Genomic DNA, 19,528 nt, shown 5'->3' with positions numbered 1-19,528 from the left:
TCACTACCCAGTGAGTTCATGACCATAGGTGAGGGTAAGTGCGTCAATTGACCGGTAAATCGAGAGCTTCGCCTTTCGGCTCAGTTCTTTCTTCATCACGATGGTCCGGTACATTGACCGCATAACTGCGGACGCTGCACCGATCCGTCTGTCAATCTCCCGCTCCATCGTTCCCTCACTCGTGATGAACAAGACCCTGAGATATTTGAACTCCTCCACCTGAGGCAGGACTTCTCCACCCACCCGGAGAAGGCACGCCACCCTTTCCCAGTGGAGAACCATGGCCTCGGTTTTGGAGGTGCTGATTCTCATCCCAGCCGCAGCGCGCTCGGCTCCAAACCGCACTCAATTTGTTATTAAACAAACCGTCCTGTCCTGCTGAAGCCAAAAGGAAAACATCATCTGCAAAAAGCAGAGATGAAATCCTGTGGTTCCCAAAATGGATCCTCTCCGGCCCCTGGCTACGCCTAGAAATCCTGTCCATAAAAAATTTGAACAGAACTGGTGACAAAGGGCAGCCCTGCCAAAGTCCAACATGCACCGGGAACAAGTCTGATCTACTGCCGGCAATGCGAACCAAACTCCTGCTCAGATCATATAGAGACCGGACAGGGCAAAGGGCCCCAGACTCCATACTCACTGAGCATCCCCCACAGAATGCCACGGGGACACAGTCGAATGCCTTCTCCAGATCCACAAAGCACATGTGGACTGTTTCAGCAACTTCCCATGAACCTTCAAGCCCCCTGCGGAGGACATAGAACTGATCCAGTGTCCAACGACCGGGACGAAAACCGCTTTATTCCTCTTGAATCCGAGGTTCGACTATCGGCCGGATTCTCCTGTGAAATTTATAAAATAATATATAAAAATAAAATATAACAATATGAAGAATTACTTTTCAAAAGCTGTTATCCTTAAAGTAATGAACCAATGTAATTAATTCATCTTTGACAATATAAAAACAATCTAACTGCACATTTGAAAAAAAAGTCTGTCTTTGTAACGTTTTAATGTGGTTATGCAATGGCGAGTAGAGCCATGTGGATGACAAACTGTCAGGCCTTAATTTAACTGCCTGAGCAATGTATAACCAGTGCTGACAAGAAGAGGTCTTTTGTTACCCCTTGAAAAAATATACGACCTAAGGGTGGAGCTGCACCAGGGTAGGAATTTCACACTAATAAAGAAAAAAAAAATGTGATGAATTTGCAAATGTTCCTGGAGTTGGAAGTAAATTTATGAATTTGTAAGCGATTAAAAATGGAACTGATGGTTAGCACAAAACTGCAATAATCAACTCTTACAGTCCCTCAAGAAGATAAGTGTGTAGCCTCACAGCTCGAAGGTTCCTGCTTCAAAAGCTTGGGCCTGCCTGTGTGGTGTTTTGCATGTTCTCTCACAGTATATAATCATTTTTAAGAAAAATTTAAAAAACGCATGTGTTGGAGTGGCGATCTTTCCAGTTTGTAGTTCTGGCTGTTGCCTGGAGAGAGCATGGGATAGGCTCCAGCAGACCCCTGTCACTTAGAGAGCTATTAAGAAATACAGTGCCACGCTCAATGTTTCTTCCCTCCTGAAGGGGAGTTTTTCCTTGCCACTGTTTGGCTTAAGGTTTTTCTCCCATTAGGGGAGTTTTAACCTGCCAGTGTTTATGTTATGTTTATGTAATAATTGCTCGGGGGTCTGGATATACTGGGTCTCTGGAAAGAGCCTAGAGACAACTTCTGTTGTAATACACACTATATAAATGAAATTGAATTGAATTGAATTGAATTGATCGTTCTTACAGTAGGCTAAAGCACATGTAAATCAATGCATAGGTTAGATACAAAAAAAACATGTTAATCTGTAAAATAATAGAGATACGGTACTGGAAAATTGATTAATAATTTTTTTGACAAAGTTTCAACAGTCAGTTGACAATGACAATTAAAATATTCCTCCAAATAGACTCAGTTATATATATCTAAAAAAAATGTCCATGTTTTATGTTTCTACTTGGTAGCACTTTACTAAATATAAAGTGTGTTATAAACCTGGTACATTTACGGTACTGGAAAATTGATTAATAATTTTTTTAACAACGTTTCAACAGTCAGTTGACAATGACAATTAAAATGGCTCTCCAAATAGACCAAATATATTTTAAAAAAAATGTTCATGTTTTATTTTTCTACTCGGTAGCATTTTGAGATTACTAAATATAAAATGCGTTATAAATAAAATCCATTATTATTATTATTCCATCATTTATAAGCGATAATAAGTTACCTATGACCTGTAAGTGAATCGTGACTACTGCCGTATGCTGCGTTCCATTTACCTCGGAAGTCGGAACTCGGAACTCGGAATGACGTCACAGCCGAGTTATCAGCGTTCCAGTTACAAAGTAGGTAAACAAGTTTGTAGTTCGCATATACCACATGAAAAAGGTAAATTACACTATAGCAGCATATATATGCCGAACAATACTTGTATACGACTGATTTAGTGTGACCAAAACTAGAATGAAGTGCTACGAATTTTTACAGAGCTCTCTTCTACTGTTTACAACCGGGGCAGCCATCTTGGAATGTGAACTCGGGGGTGGTGAAGACGCTCCCACTTTCCCAGTGGGAATCCCACTTCGATGGGCGTTCCAGTTTAAAATTCCGACTGGGAACTGGGAAATCCCCACTTCCGAGGACAAATGGAACGCGGCATTTATCTCTCAACTGGCAACGGAGGTGTGACGCTCCAGAAAATGAATGAATGGAAATGAACGTGGGGCGCCTGCGTCACATAATCCCTGCGGAAGGATATGTTTCAGTAGTTCCGGTGTTTTTCGGCACAACACCGGGAAGCGGAACTACTTTTCAGGGTGGATAAGCGGGACAGACCTTGTGGGCGCAGGAATACGCTGAAGCTGCACGTCGCCAGCAGGTGCACGTAGGGGAATCATCACAGCTGAGACGACGGCTCGGGATATGGTGCTTTGCATATCGAAGGACAGCAGGGTTTTCCACTATCACCCTTATTTTTTACTGCCTTTTCTGCACTAATGTCACGGTAAGTAATGACAACCTACTATCACCGCTGTTTGCAACTATTAGCTCAAAGCTAAATAGCACTACGGCTATCAGATGAGAAGTGAGAGTGAACACATGAATCTGAGTCTTTGGGAAATTAGTTTGGAGTATTATCTCGGGGAAGATGTATCTTTATTATGGGGCTACGCGTTTTTTGTAGTTTGTGCCATATGTCACTGAATGCGAATAAAGATGCCTTGCACTGACAAATTGAATGCAATTGTTTTCGTACTGAATCGGACGTCAGCTGTGGTTTGACGTAACGCCAATTAATAAGCAACAGTTGAAATGTAAGGTTTTGTAAGTATAAGAACACAAAAACCTAACACTTCATGTGACCTCTTATTTATGTCATGTGTTTTCAGTTTGGCATATAAACTACAGCACCATGTATTCGCTTAACAAACAGCTGTTATTAAACAAAGACATGGATTACAGGGGGAAATTATGAAGAGCACAATGTTATTGTGAATGAGCATGCAGGCTGATGTTTCCTCATAGGATCTAGAGTATTTTACAGAGGCTTCTTGTCTTCAGGAAGTGACATGCCAGTGATGTATTTTGGGGATGTGGCGTCTGTGGGAAAAGAGAAATGAGTCACCACTGTTGTGGTCGGGGAACAGCTGTAAAAGAGGGGGAGTTACCTGGGCAGGCTGGCATGGCAACACAGACTGGTTTTAAAAAGGAAAAAAAGCTGTTGAAAGGAAAAGTTTTGCCATGCACAGCCTTGTCTCCAAAACAGGATGTTACTGCTGTTGGTGCAATAGGGTGGTGACTACTGTGTGCAAACACAGGTGAACAAAGACACGCCTCAAAATGGAAAGGATGTTCACGAGTTCCTCCAAGAAGTCATTTGTTTTGTCAGTCGGTGTGTCCAAGATTTATTTCCTTGAGTGAACATCACTACAAAATGTCATAATTGAGTTTGTTATACATGCTTTTCCTTAATGGAACAGCAACGATAATTGATTCCAGTTGTTCCAACTCTTGTAATATTCAGCAATTGAAGAAGGTGAATTTTTCCTTCGGATTTACGGACTGTTGATATCTCACAAAACAAAACCATCCAGAATAATGTTCACACACAATGTTTAAATGAGGAACCATCAATTTTTCTTGCTTTTTAAGCCTTTAAGAGGAACTACATTACCACTTTAAATGCTTGCTTATGATGGATCACAATCTCTGTTTGTCATGAGTTACGTATTTCCTCCTCTAGATTTTTCTTCTAGATTATTTCTCCACTGAACAACATTGCATTTTCCACTATAAATTTGACTTAAGTGGCATTTGTATTGCTCTTCCTTATGCTGAGCCATATGTCAACTTGCCATATGCTCCTTTCTTGCGGGTCATCGTGGCTGGTTCTCTCTTTAGCTCCAGCAAATACATGAAAGCTAACTGATTTAAAAATAGATAAAAAATGACCATGCTTCGGGTGCACAGACACCAGACTTTAAAACAATTTACACTGTAATTTACAAAGTTATATCTAGCAAAAAATGTCATGTTCTTTGTCTCTGGAAGTACAGAGAGGCAACTTGTATTGGAATAGACGGTATATAATATACTATATTGAATTGAACTTAAATGTTAATTTAAATGTAAAAGGATTACAAAAAAGAAAAACAAAATTACAGTTGAAACCGTATGTTAGCATACAAAACATAAAAAGACACACAGCCCCGCCCCCCCCCCCCCCTTTACTGTATGACATTAAATCAGACATGGTTTCTTGTTTTGTAAAATCTAAATAAATAGCAACCTGCCATACCTTCAAGTGGAAAGGTAAAGCCTTGCATTAGAGACCGCTAACTGTTTGAGTTAATTCTGTAATTATACCAATCCATGCAAAAGGTGGTAGAAATTAAATCAATGTAGCTTTTAAGATTTGCTATGTAAAGTACTAGAAATAGACTCAGCAATTTTGAAGAAAAATAAATGTATGCCCGTATGCCTTGTCACAGTGATGGTTAGTTGATAATGAAGAGTACATGGACACAAAATCACTGCTCACAAAGCTGAAAAGTTGTCACCATCTAGGGCTGTTAGAAGATGAAATCATATGACACATTTATTATAGCGAAAAATATTTCACAATATTATTGTTACTGAACATTTTTTCAAGAAAAAAATACTATCAATTTAATACATTTACTCTTGTTACACATTTTGTCTTATTTTTGGTAAATTAACAACACTCAAAAATATAAAGAGGCAGAGTTAAGAGTGGTCTGTCAAAATGTTTTAGTGCGACTTTGGTAAGCTACGAAGCCGCTCCGATTGTCGGACCATTCCCGGCTGACACAGGGACGCTGGCAACGATGAACCGATCAGAGAACAGAACGTAGTACGATGCTTACCTCCACCACTTTTTATTTGTGAAAGACGAATGATTTAAAACGTGAGTGTATTTTTCTGTATTAGCTACAGCTGAACAATATTCTGAGTTGTTGTGAATGAGTTGAATAAAGTTCGACTTACCAGGCTGTCTTTTTTGTTTTATATACGTTTTATCATGCATCTTATAACCCGGTGCGGCTTATGTATGAAAATAGATCCGTTCATTGATAATTGTGCCTTTTATAATGAGGTGTGCCTAAGGGTCCGCAAAATACGGTAAATTAGGATAACCAAAATTGTTTCTGTTTGCTAAAATCCACAACAATGAGAGGGAGACTTTATAAGATACATTTTTATTTTTCTACTCTCCTCAAAGTCAGACATTGACACGCACTTGGTTTACTATGCCCTTTTCAACAATTTGGGAAAGCCGTAGATGATTATGTCATGGTTTTGAAAGCTTTTGATAGGTTAATTATAGGGGTGAGATTATTATAGGGGTGAGATTATGCGCTCAATTTGCAAGGCAATTCCAGCTGTCTTCTATCCTGAGTATATGTGTAGCGCAATTTAATTATTTTATTTATTTATATATATATATATATATATATATATATATATATATATATATATATATATATATATATATATATATATATATATACATATACATACACATACACCTCACATTAAATATAATTGTATATTATTACTAAGTGACTAAAGTGACTACATTAGTCACTATGTGCACTTCTCTGGGGAGAAAGAAGTCGCTGGGGGTAGTGAGGATGTATTGCCTCCTCTCACAGGCTGGTTCGGTATACAGCTTTTCAGGCTTGAATGTGTTTTAAGGCACATCTCAAATACACTCCTTCCTTGTGTGACATGGGAAGTTCAAAAGAAATCAAGATATTGGGAAGAGAATTGCGGTCCTGTACCAGCATGGGTTGAAAGGCTATTCAGTGAGGAAGAAGGCATTACTCTGAAAGCAACATAAAAAAGTCATATTACAGTTTGCAAATGCGCAGTGCCATAGTCCTTCATTTTCGGAGAAATGTCATGTGGTCCAGTGAAACTAAAATGTAACTGTTTTGCCTTGATGACCATTATTACATTTGGAGGAAAGAGGGGAACACTTGCAAGTCTGAGAGCATCATCCCAGCTTGCAAATACAGGGTGGCAACATTATGTTGTGGGGAGTTTAGCTACAGCAGGGACCGGTGCACTTCACCAAGTACGAGCCCATGCAGAATAGACATTCTGTAGAAATATTGAAGAAACATCTCCAGACATCAGCCAGGAAGTTAAAGCTTAGAGGCAAATGCTTTAACAATAAAGGTATAGTTGACAAAGTGTGTATCTACAAGGTGGCATACAAACCTCACTCAGTTTCACCAGTTCTGTCAGAAGGAATGAGCCAAAATTCCAGCAAGCTCTTGTGAGAAGCTTGTGGAAGAACAACCAAAACATTTGACATTTTTAAAAGGATGCAATGAAATATCACGGACATTTATGTCGACTTTAACTTTGAATAAAGTAATAAAAGTATTATCTGATAAATTATCCCTCTACTTATTGTGGCATTTAGTAAATGGAAATGTTTGGTAATGTAATTCTAACTGACCTAATGCAGGAAAAGTTTAGTCGGATTTTAAATTCAGACAAGGGTGGAAAAGGGTCTTTTTTTTTTTTTTTTCTAATACAGTGTATTCACACTTCTGACATTATAAAACTCTTACAATAAAATTTTGTTTTAGTGCAGGTATATAAGCAAAGAAAAACTGCAACCAAACACTTTAGCACACTTTGTTAATAAAAACCTGATGTATTTCCCTTTTTTTTCTTTTTGTTCTCCACAACATATTCAGAATAGATTTTTGAGAAAAGGACTGTTTGGAAAACTAAGAATTTAAATGGGATGGACTGTTTCAGATTAACTTTCCAATGCCTTTGTCAGAATATTGTTGCATATAGGTTATTAGTGTGGGCAATGGATTTTAAAAAAAGAGCTATGATGTTTGTTTTCTTGGCATGTGATTAAACTGTCAACGTTCTTGTTAGGGAGAAGCTCTAAACTCCGTGAACTCCCCTGGGTTACACACAGAGCTTTTCTGAAGACACTTGGCCATCCATCCAACCTCAAATTGATTTCTCATCTCTCTTAAGTCTTAAATCCCCCCTGAAAGGCTGCGAGCCTGCTGCTAGAGTGAATCATCTTGGCAGGGTGTTTGCATGCTGGTGAGCCTCTTTTCCAGTTTACAGTAGTCTGCTTGTGTGTATCTTGGTGTATACTTTGCACTTACGGTACATTTCCTCTAACAGCTATACTGAATATTTTCTCTCACAGAATCACCAGTCCTTATTGTCAGATGTATTTATTTCCGTGGTGAAGTAAATTGTAAATGATCCATAAACGTTTTTATGTAGTGCCCTTTTAACCGAGTCTTTGTTCATAGGAACTGAGACTTGTAGATGTATTGGACAGACCAGTTTACATGCATGTACTTGTTTTGGTTAGATAATTATGATTTCCAAATGTTACTAGTTGCTCAAATTTTATTTCTAAAAATGTTAATCTGCATTTGCAATAAAACTTTCACAATGAATATCTTAAATTTTCTCCAAAACTGATTAGTCTTCTTTCTAGGTCACTGGGAATCTAAAAATAAGAGTAATCCAAATGCAAACAAACCTATGTATCAGATTATCAGTCCTTAAGCGTGTTTTGTTATCTACAAAAAACTTGTCTTATCTCACAATATCTTCTGCCAGGTATAATTGCAAACTTTTCTGTTTTCTACATCTTAAAATACACTCCAACATTACATTTGGCAACGGCTTTCCACAGGGACATGATGCAGCCCCTAGTGAGGAGAAGGACTTTGACTTTACATTCTCAAGCCTCTTTTCAGTCATGAATTGCTTTCATATTTTACTTAATGATTTAACTTTCTTCATCACATTATCTTAATTATGTTAGATTTTATTTCATTTCTTTTTTTGGGACATCTGACATTTGTGTAATTGTTCAGTGACAAAAAAAACAACCAACAGTTGTATGACTTGAGATTTTCCTCGTGCTTTTTTTAAACTGAGGAAAGCGTTCATAACAGTAAGTATGCCAAACTGCAACTTAATAACTGTAGCTATTAGCCTATGAAATCATTTAAGTTTTAATAAAATTTCTGTGTCACGAGCACAGGATTTTTTCAGCTTTGATTGAATTTAAGTGGGGTAAAAAAAAAGCCTTATGTCAAGTGAGCTTCAAAGACAGTTGTCCATTGCTTGAATTACTATAATAGTAATCATAATGCATAATTCACAAAGTATGTTGTACTCGCTCGTAAACTCTGATTGTGTGTAACAGTGCTTCTGCCGAGAATTACTCCGTCCAAGTAGTGGTGCTTTCTCAAGATATGTTGTGGTTCCTTATATGCATCTGTTTTTAAGATTGTTGCATTTCATTTTACATGGTTATTTTAGCACAAGATAAATTCACAACATGTAAATAATATCTGGAGTTGTTGGGAAGTTTTGTCATTTAGTCTGAATTTATCAGTTAATATCCAGCGACTGTGGTAAACTAGACGAGTGTGAGCTTTGTCATTATTTACAGAGAAGAGGATGTTTTATGACCTCATATCAAACTGTTATCGACAGCAAACAAACAAATGTATCATTTTCTTTGGTTTGCCTTCTTGCTTAGCTCTTTGTTTTGTTTTCCTTGTTTTTTCCCTTTACAATCCGCACTATGAAAGTGTTGTGCAACACCAAGAATCATCCAGGTCAAACACGGAGACCACTGAGACAGTAGTCTAATGAATTGAACAAAGCTGCCATGCAAATTCACTCAAGCCAGAACCTGACTCTCAAGCAATCATTACATAAACAGTGGCAGGTAAATGTTTGAGAAATTTTGAATGGGTGGATAATCTTAAAACAACATAAGCGAAACCATGTGAGGGACAAAATGCCAGATTATATCGTGAGGATTTCAAACACCACATGACTTTTGTAAACATGGTTACAGAAATGACTAGATCAGCTACATTTATAAACATATTAGCATTTCTACCCCCAATATTCCCTCGATGAAAACACCTGGAGTCCCCTGATGTTTGTTGTCTTTTCTTAAGAAATCCAAAACTGTAACTGGCCGTCTGTCTTCTTCCATCCCACAGAGTTCATGTCAGCTGATGCACTTTCTGCAGAGTGATTGTAGTCTATCCACATTGAAGCCTTTCACTCAATTAACAAAATGTCTGGTAAGGATTTGCAAGGTTTCATTTCATTTTTAACACAACTTGTAAAATGTATCAATATATGAATTGAGCATAGATGTGTCTTTTCCCTCTGTGTTAGGTACCTACACACCAGCTCCTGGGGGACCATTTTCTGCTCTCACCCCAAGCATGTGGCCACAGGACATTTTGGCTAAGTACCATCAAGTAAGTGCTTTTGAATGTAGTCAGAACAAAACAGAATGTGCATTAGTAAATTTGTTCACTTTATTAGCTTCATAAACAACATTATGAATTATGATCCCATCTATTGTAAATGGTAAATATTACTTTAGTTACCCTGTAATAAACAGCCTCTGGAGGTGCTCTTTTCTTTTTCTTTTTTTTTTTAAACATACAGTCTGCATACATACTTTCATGGCAAAGATGAACAAAATCTTTTTTTTTTAAACTTTGCTCTATTTTGTTAGTTTGCAAAAGATTTTCAGCCGTCTTGAGCAGTATATTAAATCGTCTTTCTATATTCCCCTGTGAGATGTGTGCTGTTTAAATGTGTGTTTTTCATTTTTGTCTCTACAGAAAGACCCAATAGAGCAGGAGGAACTGCAGTATGATGAGTTTGGCTTCAAAGTAAACACCGAGGGTATTTTTCTAACACACACAAACATTCCTTTCCCATCCCATGTTTCTTTTTTACACTGGTACAGTTCTTGCAAATAGGTCAAGAAGCACAAAGAAGTCTTTGTATTTGGGCATAATAAGTATATTATGTTCACAAATGGACTCGTGATTTTAGAACTGCTCTTTCATAATATTTTTAGATTGGGTTGAAGGCTGGGAAAATGTGGGCTGCTGTAATGTTCTGGTTGAAAACCAGCTTTTTTCTCTACTTGAATTAATCCAATATTTCTATTAGCAGCACTGTTGTCATAATACTGAGCAGTCTGGCGTTATATTTCCTTGATAGTTATTAACATAAACACACAAAGTGTATGCTTTCACTTTTAAAGGAGACTTTTAAAGGAGTCTTGTGTGTCTCTAAAATGTCTAAAACCAGTCTTTGTTCTACCATGGCTCCCTCAGGCTTTAATTTCAGTCAAACCTTTTTCAGTATTCTATTTCCCTTGATATTGGAGGTTGCACATTTTATTTATGTCATAATCTGAAATAAAACAAATGTTACTAAAGCTTGATATATCACCAACTCCTCTCTCAGATGGTGGAGAGCCCAAGTCCTGGCTGGGATCTGAGGGCTCACCTCAGCGCGAAGACCCCCAGCAGCGACTGCGCTGGCAAGCCCACCTGGAGTTCACCCACAACCACACAGTGGGGGATCTAACCTGGGACCTCATTGAGCCCATCCTTCGACGCTCGGAGCGGCTGCGTTCCCTGGTGCTCGGTGGCATACCACACAGCATGAGGCCACAGGTAAGCATGCTTTCATGCCAGTAGGGGGTTTCCATTAACAGGATCCAGAGACCCTGACTGTCAGTGTGTCTCTATTTGAGGAAAAAACTCCACAATAGGTGTTATTTGGGGCTGAGAAAAGTCCTTGGCTTGTATTAGATACTTTAGTGTGACCCTGATAAACTGCTGGGTAGGGTGTGGTGGTGTTTTGGTGCTGATTGGATATGCTGTTGACAGGAGATAACATTGTTCAGCTCTGTCAATGTCTCCTTCAAGTTGGTCTCCTGTCACTCATTGCCATCATTACCGTGTATGCAAATTCCTCTTATTTTTAGTTCATTGTTCTGTTTTTTGTTGTTATGTTCTTCATTATTATCCTTTATTTTATTGGTGGTTGTCAAACAGTAAAAATGGTATGTTATAGCAACCGAGTGGTATACCGTGTTAGCTTGCAGGGCCATTGGATTCTGGTGTGTCTGCCGCTGTAATGGAGACATGACGACTAAAACGATGGAATGGAGCTTGGCGCTGCTGCAGTTTAGCCTTCTAGGTTTTTGCCAAGGACCCTTGCGATTGGAATCCCACCTATTGGTGAATTGTTTGTAGCAGACCCTGTTTGTTTTTAAAATAATTTCATTTTTTAGCTGTGGATGCGTTTGTCTGGAGCGCTGCAGAAGAAGAGGACTTCCGAGATCTCCTATAAAGAAATTGTCAAGAACAGCTCTAATGATGACACCACAACATCTAAACAGGTGAACTCTCCAACTTTTACACCTGTCCTAAATATATACACAATTGAAGTTAAGGTACAAAGTACTTACCTAGTAGTCAACTCTGTATCAACAAACTTGAAGATGATATAGATGAGGAACCACTGCCATAAAGCTAAAAATACATATCGAGACAAAGATGTCTCATGGAATTGATTGAAAGTAGATTATTAGGTCACACAGTATTTTTTATAATACATTTTTTTTTCCCCAATCTGTCTGTATTTCTGAAAATGAACTAATGATATATTTTCCCTTCTTAACCCCCGCCTTCAGATAGAGAAGGACCTTTTGCGGACGATGCCATCCAATGCATGTTTCAGTAGTATGACCAGTGTTGGAGTGCCGAGGCTGAGACGGGTTCTGAGGGGCCTTGCGTGGCTATACCCAGATATTGGATACTGCCAAGGCACTGGCATGGTGAGAGAACATACACACCATCAACTGTACGATTTATGGTAACGCTTTCATCTTTATTTATGACATTTCCAAATCTGTAATTACCTAATCCCATCCAGGTTATTTCCTGCCTGTTGCTTTTTCTGGAAGAGGAGGATTCACTGTGGATGATGTGTGCCCTGATTGAAGACCTGCTTCCTCCATCCTACTTCTCCTCAACTCTGCTGGGAGTCCAAACGGACCAGAGAGTTCTCCGGCAGCTGATCGTTCAGTACCTACCAGCCCTTGACCGCCTTCTCCAGGAGCATGACATTGGTAAGGATGAGTATAGGGCTGGGCGATATATCGAGATTTTAATATATATCGATATATTTTCAAACACGATATGGTACGAGACAATATCGTTTATATCGATTTAAAAAATAAATAAATAAATAAATATTATATTATATAATTTTTTTACATTTTTTTTTTTTAATGATTTTGATATAGCTTATTTTGTGACAAATTGACTTGAATGTTTTATTTGAGATTTGCACAAACTGTCAACCTCAGTGGAAAAGTCTGCCTGTTACTGTCTACATTGTATTAATTGCACGGTGTATTTTAATTTAATTGTTATGCAGGAAAGGGATATTTGTTTTATTTTTAAGCATTTTTATTCTATATATGCAGGCAGTTTATTTTTATTTCATTTGTTTTATACATTTTGATATTGTGCAGACCTCTGTTAACAAAGGTACCTGTGTGACATTTGGCACGAGGCTTTGTATTAAAACTGACAGTTTTTTTAAGAGTTTGCCTCAGAAAGAAATGAAGCTAACAGAGATGCTATGCTATAATGCTTTGGGGGAAACCCCAATTATGGCACAGAAAAAATATCGAGATATATATATCGAGTATCGCCATTTAGCTAGAAAATATCGAGATATGACTTTTGGTCCATATCGCCCAGCCCTAGATGAGTAGAATATATGGTGACACTGTGGTGCATGGTATCACATAGGAAATAAGGGCATTTGATGAAGGTGTGCGTTAATTTAAAAATAGAGTGCAGTTGTCAACTGGATGTACTCTTATGAGGATAAACTGTATTTTGTATGCCGTATATAACATCTTCCTCCTGTTCATGCAGAGTTGTCGCTGATCACACTGCACTGGTTCCTGACATCCTTTGCTAGTGTGGTGGACATCCGTCTGCTCCTTAGGATCTGGGATCTGCTCTTTTACCAGGGTTCACTGGTGCTCTTCCAAATCACGCTGGGCATGCTCAAAATCAAGGTAATGGGACTGCCCCACTAAATTTGATTTAACAGTGTGATACCGTGGCATAGTTTTCTTTTGGTTGGAAGATGAGTAATCAAAGCCATTAATACAGTAACAACAGATATTATACACCATCACCGCTAGGAAACATTCCCACAGAAACAAAGTCAAACTACTTTTAAAAAAAAAAACTTGTGTTCAAGAGATTATCTTTCTTTGCTTCTCAAATCCAGGAGGAAGAGCTTGTATCATCAGAGAACTCTGCATCCATTTTTAATACTCTGTCAGACTTGCCAAGTCAACTAAGAGATGGACCTACTGTGCTTGGGGAAGCAATGAGGCTAGCGGGGACATTAACTCAAGAAACCCTGGAAGCTCAACGTCACAAACATCTTGCCTATATCCTTAATGAACAGGCCCAGCTCAACAATGGCAACAACACACCCGTCAGTCTCAACAAGGTCAGCTGTAGTAATCCTGAAAAAGTTGTGAAATGTTATTTTGTCAGTGACTAAGGAAGAGATGACATTTGTCCTTTTTTTTAGTTTTGTAAACTTAACAGAGTCATGTGGTTTTCAGAGATTAAGAGTTATACAGTATGTGTTGATTCTTAAGTTTTGATGTCAAAAATAGCTTGCGTCCTTATATATTTTAGGTGGTGAGGAGACAGTCCTTGCGTAGAAAATCAACTCTGACCTCTCTGCTGTTTGGAGAGGATGAGGCAGAAGCCCTGAAATCCAAGAACATTAAGCAAACGGAGTTGGTGGCCGCCCTGCGAGAGGCCATAGCCCGCACTGCAGAGCACTTCCACTGTCTGGACCCTCGTCACTCCAGCACTGTGAGTACGGACACCGTGTGTCATGTCCTGTTTGGAAATATGAGTACGCTGATATAAGAAGCATTTGTGTTTTTGTATGTATGCAATACTATATATAGTTCAGTTCTAAATGTACGGTAAACTCTTCTGATTCTTGGTCTCACTGTAAACGCATCTGTCTATCTTGACTATTTGCTTCATGTCTCTAGGACCTGACTCCAGACTACTCAATGGAGAGCCACCAGCGAGATCATGAAAACTTTCTTGTAGTATCACGTAATAGACGGAGAAGGGCAAAAGCTTTATTGGACTTCGAGCGTCACGATGATGATGAATTGGGCTTCAGAAAGAATGACATCATCACTGTGAGTAATGACTTGCTGTGATCACCACTGCATTTAGCTTGATGGTTAGCAAAATGGCACGGCACAGAGAATTTAAAAAAAGATTTATCTTATGATTTTGTTGGTGGGAAAGAATTGACTGTTGTATGGAGCATCTATGCTGCCAGGAAATGAGATGCAACAGTCCAACTAAAAGTAAAGTAAATGCAAATGAAATCAAAGTATCTTCACTACCCAAGAGAAGAAAAAGGAGCGGAAAAAAAGAGTTTGGCACACTTGGTAATCTGAAATGCAAAACAGAAATGTGCTGTGCTCTGATAGTGGTCATGTGAGGAAAAGGGAGATCACGGCAAACTTGTGTCTTACAGTTCAGTGACTTCTCCCTCACACATGCACACTATCCGCTTTTCTTTCAATTTGGCGTCTTTTTCTGGATGAATGCCTTCTGTCTACGGATTGTGCCAGTGCTCATCACGATGCACTGCAGTCAAAATTCAACAGAGCTGAACTTTCCTCGAGCTGCATTGCGAGCCTGATTAACCACAGTGACAATTCCCACTAAATTGAATTTGTTTCACAGTGATGTGGCGATTTGGTCCAAGGAACATTACACTGAGATGTTCACAAATAAAATACTATTTCATTTTGCTCAAGCATCTCGGGCTTTTTAGACCACCATGTTTTTCTCTCCATCTTTGTCAGATCATCTCACAAAAGGATGAACACTGTTGGGTTGGAGAGCTCAATGGCCTTAGAGGTGTGTACTTTTGTATCCTCTTCTGCCTAATCAACAGGTAATAATGCTGAGTAAAGGTGTAATCTGTCTTGCAACATACATTTTCTGTCTTCTTGTGACAGGTTGGTTTCCAGCCAAGTTTGTGGAGATGCTAGATGAAAGAAGCAAGGAGGTATGGATTAATTTATGTTTTTAGCTTAAAAAGTACACGGTATAGGGTGGGGGGTCTTTTCAAAAAGTTGGAAATAACAAAATCCTGTCCCTTTTTTGTTTTGGGGTTTGTTGGTCTGAGAATATTTAGTGACCTGCTCAGATTTGTAGAGCTCTGTGACATAACAGACCCAGATCAGAGTAGAATTGTCCATTTATTAATCTCCACCCAGCTTTGTTTCATGCTGCATTTTCTACATCCAGGACGTTTTCAACAATAAGCTGTAGGACATTTCAGTAAAAAGGGAAGCTCCTTGTACACGGGAGGGAGAGAGAAGTTGAGTGGCTGATCCAGACCCTAAAACCAGCGGGTACAAAAGAGTTGTTGTGACATGATAGAAAAGGGAGTTTTTGCACTAAATCTCTGTGGTGCGTTGGCCAAAGCATGTCACAAACTATGTCATCCAGGACTCAGAAAATTGTTTAGCCAAGTGCTTTTAAAGGCTCTGATGTGACCAGCATATGTCCAACACCATGTACTATCTGTCATCATCGCGTCATAGTCCTATAGGAAATTGATACAAACATGTTGTGGATTTGTTCCCAGTATTCCCTTGCAGGGGACGACTCTGTGACGGAGGCGGTGACGGACCTGGTCAGGGGAACGCTGTGTCCAGCCCTCAAAGCCATCTTTCAGCATGGACTTAAGAAAGCATCTCTACTGGGAGGGCCCTGTCACCCATGGTTATTCATAGAGGAGGTGGATGCATATGCATATTCCAGCCATTGCAACATATTCATATGAAATACAAAAATAAAAAAATATTCCATTCTGTCTTGTGCTTTTAGGCCGCCAGTAGGGAGGTGGAGAGGGACTTCAATTCTGTCTACTCAAGACTTGTGCTGTGTAAAACCTACAGGTAAATCTTAGGCAGCCTCCCTCCCCTACCAAACATCCCCCTACTTGTTCTCCAGATGAGATGGATAGAAAACAAATATTTGAACATGTACATCTGAATTGTTTCCCATGAGTGCTGTGTTTTGAAGTAACAAGTCAGTGTTTTGTATTTACCAGGTTAGATGAAGATGGAAAAGTACTAACACCAGAGGAGCTTCTATACAGAGTAAGTCGACATTCAATCAGTGTTTTAACAAACATCATAAAAGGATATATTTCAGTGGTTTCAGTAATGATACACTTTGAGTGCCCCCTGCCTGCTATTTCCAGGCAGTGCAGTCGGTGAACATGAGCCACGACTCAGCACACGCTCAGATGGATGTCAAGTTTAGGTCTGTTGTCTGCGTTGGCCTGAAGTGAGTTTTCACTCGCACACTACTAATACATAACTTTTAAATGATACAAATATGCGCAATCTTTGAAGTTCACAAATGTATGGATTTGCTTCTCAACACATCTATGTTTCCAGTGAGCAGGTGCTGCATTTATGGTTGGAGGTGTTGTGCTCTAGCATGGCTGCTGTAGAAAAGTGGTATCATCCATGGTCATTCCTGCGGAGTCCTGGATGGGTGCAGATCAAGTGTGAGCTCAGGTACGCAAGAAAAGAACTAAAGACAGTTGGCCCTTCTTGGTTAGCAGCATTAAATGTACTTACCCCTCCACCATCCCCACTTATGTCATGCAGTTTTTACCAATATTAAATAAATACTTACACACACACACAGAGTATTTATTGTGTGTGTGTGTGTGTGTGTGTGTGTGTGTGTGTGTGTGTGTGTGTGTGTGTGTGTGTGGGGGGGGTGTGTGTGGGGGGGGTGTGTGTGTGGTGTGTTACACAAAAAGCCTACATTAAAAAGGATAAATTAGTTATGTAGCTTTATTTGATCAATGTTTTTTGTTTCCTCAGGGTCCTCTCAAAGTTTGCCTTCAGTCTCTCCCAGGACTGTGAGCTGCCCGACAAGAAAGAGGTGAGCTAAATGATGTCCACAGGATTCCCTTGGAGTATCAGCATGAACATATAATTATTATTAAAAGAAAAATGTTAGAATTCAGAGCAAAAATGTTTCCTGCTGTTTTAGAAACCTCCTGCACTAAGAACACAAGCTATTAATGCAATGTTTCTGCATCACCTCGTGTGTGTGTGTGTTCATTCCCCATAAGGTTTGATCTCACAACTATATATTTTTTTTATAAATTGGATAATCTTGGTATAACATCTTACAAGAGATGATATATATATATTTTTTTTTTGTATATCGACAATTTTTATTTACCTATTGATTTGTTGCGCTGATTGGCTCACTAAATATTTTTGCTCTACCCTTGACTTCATCTTTGGAGTAAAGTGATTCATTTCAAAGGGAAACCGTGTGATGTTGCAGTATTCCAACACAAAGATGACGATTGCGGGGGGAAAAAAAGTGAATGCTGGCTGTCAGTTAGCTGCCTTTTGTAAACCCTCCTGTTCTCATCAAATAATTTGCTCATGTACGACTCATCCCCGGAGGAAAAGCCAGGTGTTAGGCTTTTCCTCCGGTGATGAGTCGTACATGTGCAAATTACTTGATTTTTATTAAAACTCTGCTTTACTATAATAAGGTTATTTTTTTGAGTCCTTGCATCTCAGCACTCACCACTATGTAGAAACAAATGCTTATTAGTATTATAAGATTTCATTGTGTCCATTTCAATAGCTTCCTTTCTTTCTCCTCCCTCCTTTCTTAAAGCAGAAAGACAGTTGTGTGGTTACAGTTGCTCTCTCTGACATGTTGATTTTTGCTTTGACTGTGTTTCCAGGAGAAGGAGCAGAAACCGCTGAAGGAGGGAGTGCAGGACATGTTGGTGAAACATCACCTGTTCAGTTGGGACATTGATGGCTGAACATGCAGCCGAAGTGGCTCCGTGTTACCCTGTGCTGTGTATCTGTATTTTTAATGTCTCTTCAGCTGGTAATTACAAATGCAAATTAAAATAGATGCCTGTTTTCGGCTAAAGGAGCTGTTGTTTCAAACCCCCTTTCCGACGCCAGCCGTGGACTCCAGAAACACTCAAATAATGACCGTCAATCTTGTCATAAAGTGCAGCTGGTTTGTACAGGATGTATTCAAGCATGGAAATAGTTTGGTGCGTACTTTATTTTTATTCATTCCCAGTATATCGTTTCACTACAAGGTTAAAAGAACAACATCCTGCAATCTCTACTTGTCTCGGCACTAAGTTCTTCTTCAGTACTCTGTTTTGTCCTTTTCAGTGTGTTTGTGCATGAGTTTGACATGTTTAGTTTCTCTTGCACATTTATAGGTCATCATTCCGACAAACACAAGATGTTTTAATATCCTAAGTTGCCAAATTTAAGACCAAAATGAAGCTAAGTGTATGCTGGGTTTGACCACATATTTGCTGTATAAGGAATCAAACTATTTTTAGGGGAAAGATTTTCTCAATGTCCTGAAATCCAAGAAATGTCTCTTGTCGAAGTGTACTGTAAAGTTGTACATGCCGAGTAAAAAGCCTTTTCAGGTGGCGATTCAGAAAGTATGTGCCACCTGAACGGTGCCAGAGAAAATGCACTTGTATAATATGTATACTGAGTAGATACTGTATGTTACATAAAAATATATAATCTATACTTTTTGCATTTTTTTTTCTTTATTTATCCTAAATGTGTTTGTACTTTTGATGCAATGTGTATGTTCAGTGAGTCATTTATCCCTAGATTTTTGTTTTCCCATTCAAAGAAACTGCAACCAACTTAAGTCTTGATTTCCATGATTGTAGCTGTAATGCAGGTAATCAATTATTTACTTTGTCATATATAATAATAGGAATATACATCATGTATACTACAATATATATCTCATATACAGGACTGCCTCAGAAAATTAGAATATTGTGATTTTCTGTAATGCAATTACAAAAACAAAAATGTCATACATTCTGGATTCATTACAAATCAACTGAAATATTGCAAGCCTTTTATTATTTAAATATTGCTGATCATGGCTTACAGCTTAAGAAAACTCAAA

General features: G+C 38.7%; 1 protein-coding gene across 1 annotated transcript; it reads left to right on the top strand.

The window, feature by feature from the left end:
* Positions 1–2,869: 2,869 nt before the first annotated feature.
* On the top strand, positions 2,870–19,367 carry sgsm3 (small G protein signaling modulator 3). The gene is made up of 21 exons (XM_061712049.1): positions 2,870–3,051; positions 9,596–9,679; positions 9,777–9,862; positions 10,235–10,298; positions 10,872–11,083; positions 11,707–11,814; positions 12,109–12,252; positions 12,351–12,546; positions 13,367–13,512; positions 13,731–13,958; positions 14,153–14,335; positions 14,524–14,679; positions 15,361–15,415; positions 15,517–15,566; positions 16,152–16,304; positions 16,394–16,464; positions 16,620–16,668; positions 16,773–16,858; positions 16,972–17,094; positions 17,410–17,470; positions 18,300–19,367. The coding sequence occupies exons 2-21, from the start codon at positions 9,673–9,675 to the stop codon at positions 18,381–18,383; spliced, it is 2,262 nt and encodes a 753-aa protein (XP_061568033.1). The 5' UTR covers positions 2,870–3,051; positions 9,596–9,672; the 3' UTR covers positions 18,384–19,367.
* Positions 19,368–19,528: the final 161 nt, after the last annotated feature.

Source organism: Cololabis saira, chromosome 21 (assembly GCF_033807715.1).
Source record: "Cololabis saira isolate AMF1-May2022 chromosome 21, fColSai1.1, whole genome shotgun sequence".
NCBI lineage: Eukaryota > Metazoa > Chordata > Actinopteri > Beloniformes > Belonidae > Cololabis > Cololabis saira.
The sequence above is the reverse complement of the archived record's forward strand: the minus strand, read 5'-3'. Positions and strand labels throughout refer to the sequence as shown.

What these genes read in the sequence shown, in the direction of transcription:
- sgsm3 (XM_061712049.1), top strand. An exon ending in ACTGCCAAGGCACTGGCATG is followed by an intron (nt 12,253 to 12,350) that starts GTGAGAGAACAT and finishes AATCCCATCCAG; the next exon opens with GTTATTTCCTGCCTGTTGCT. An exon ending in TCTCCAGGAGCATGACATTG is followed by an intron (nt 12,547 to 13,366) that starts GTAAGGATGAGT and finishes CTGTTCATGCAG; the next exon opens with AGTTGTCGCTGATCACACTG.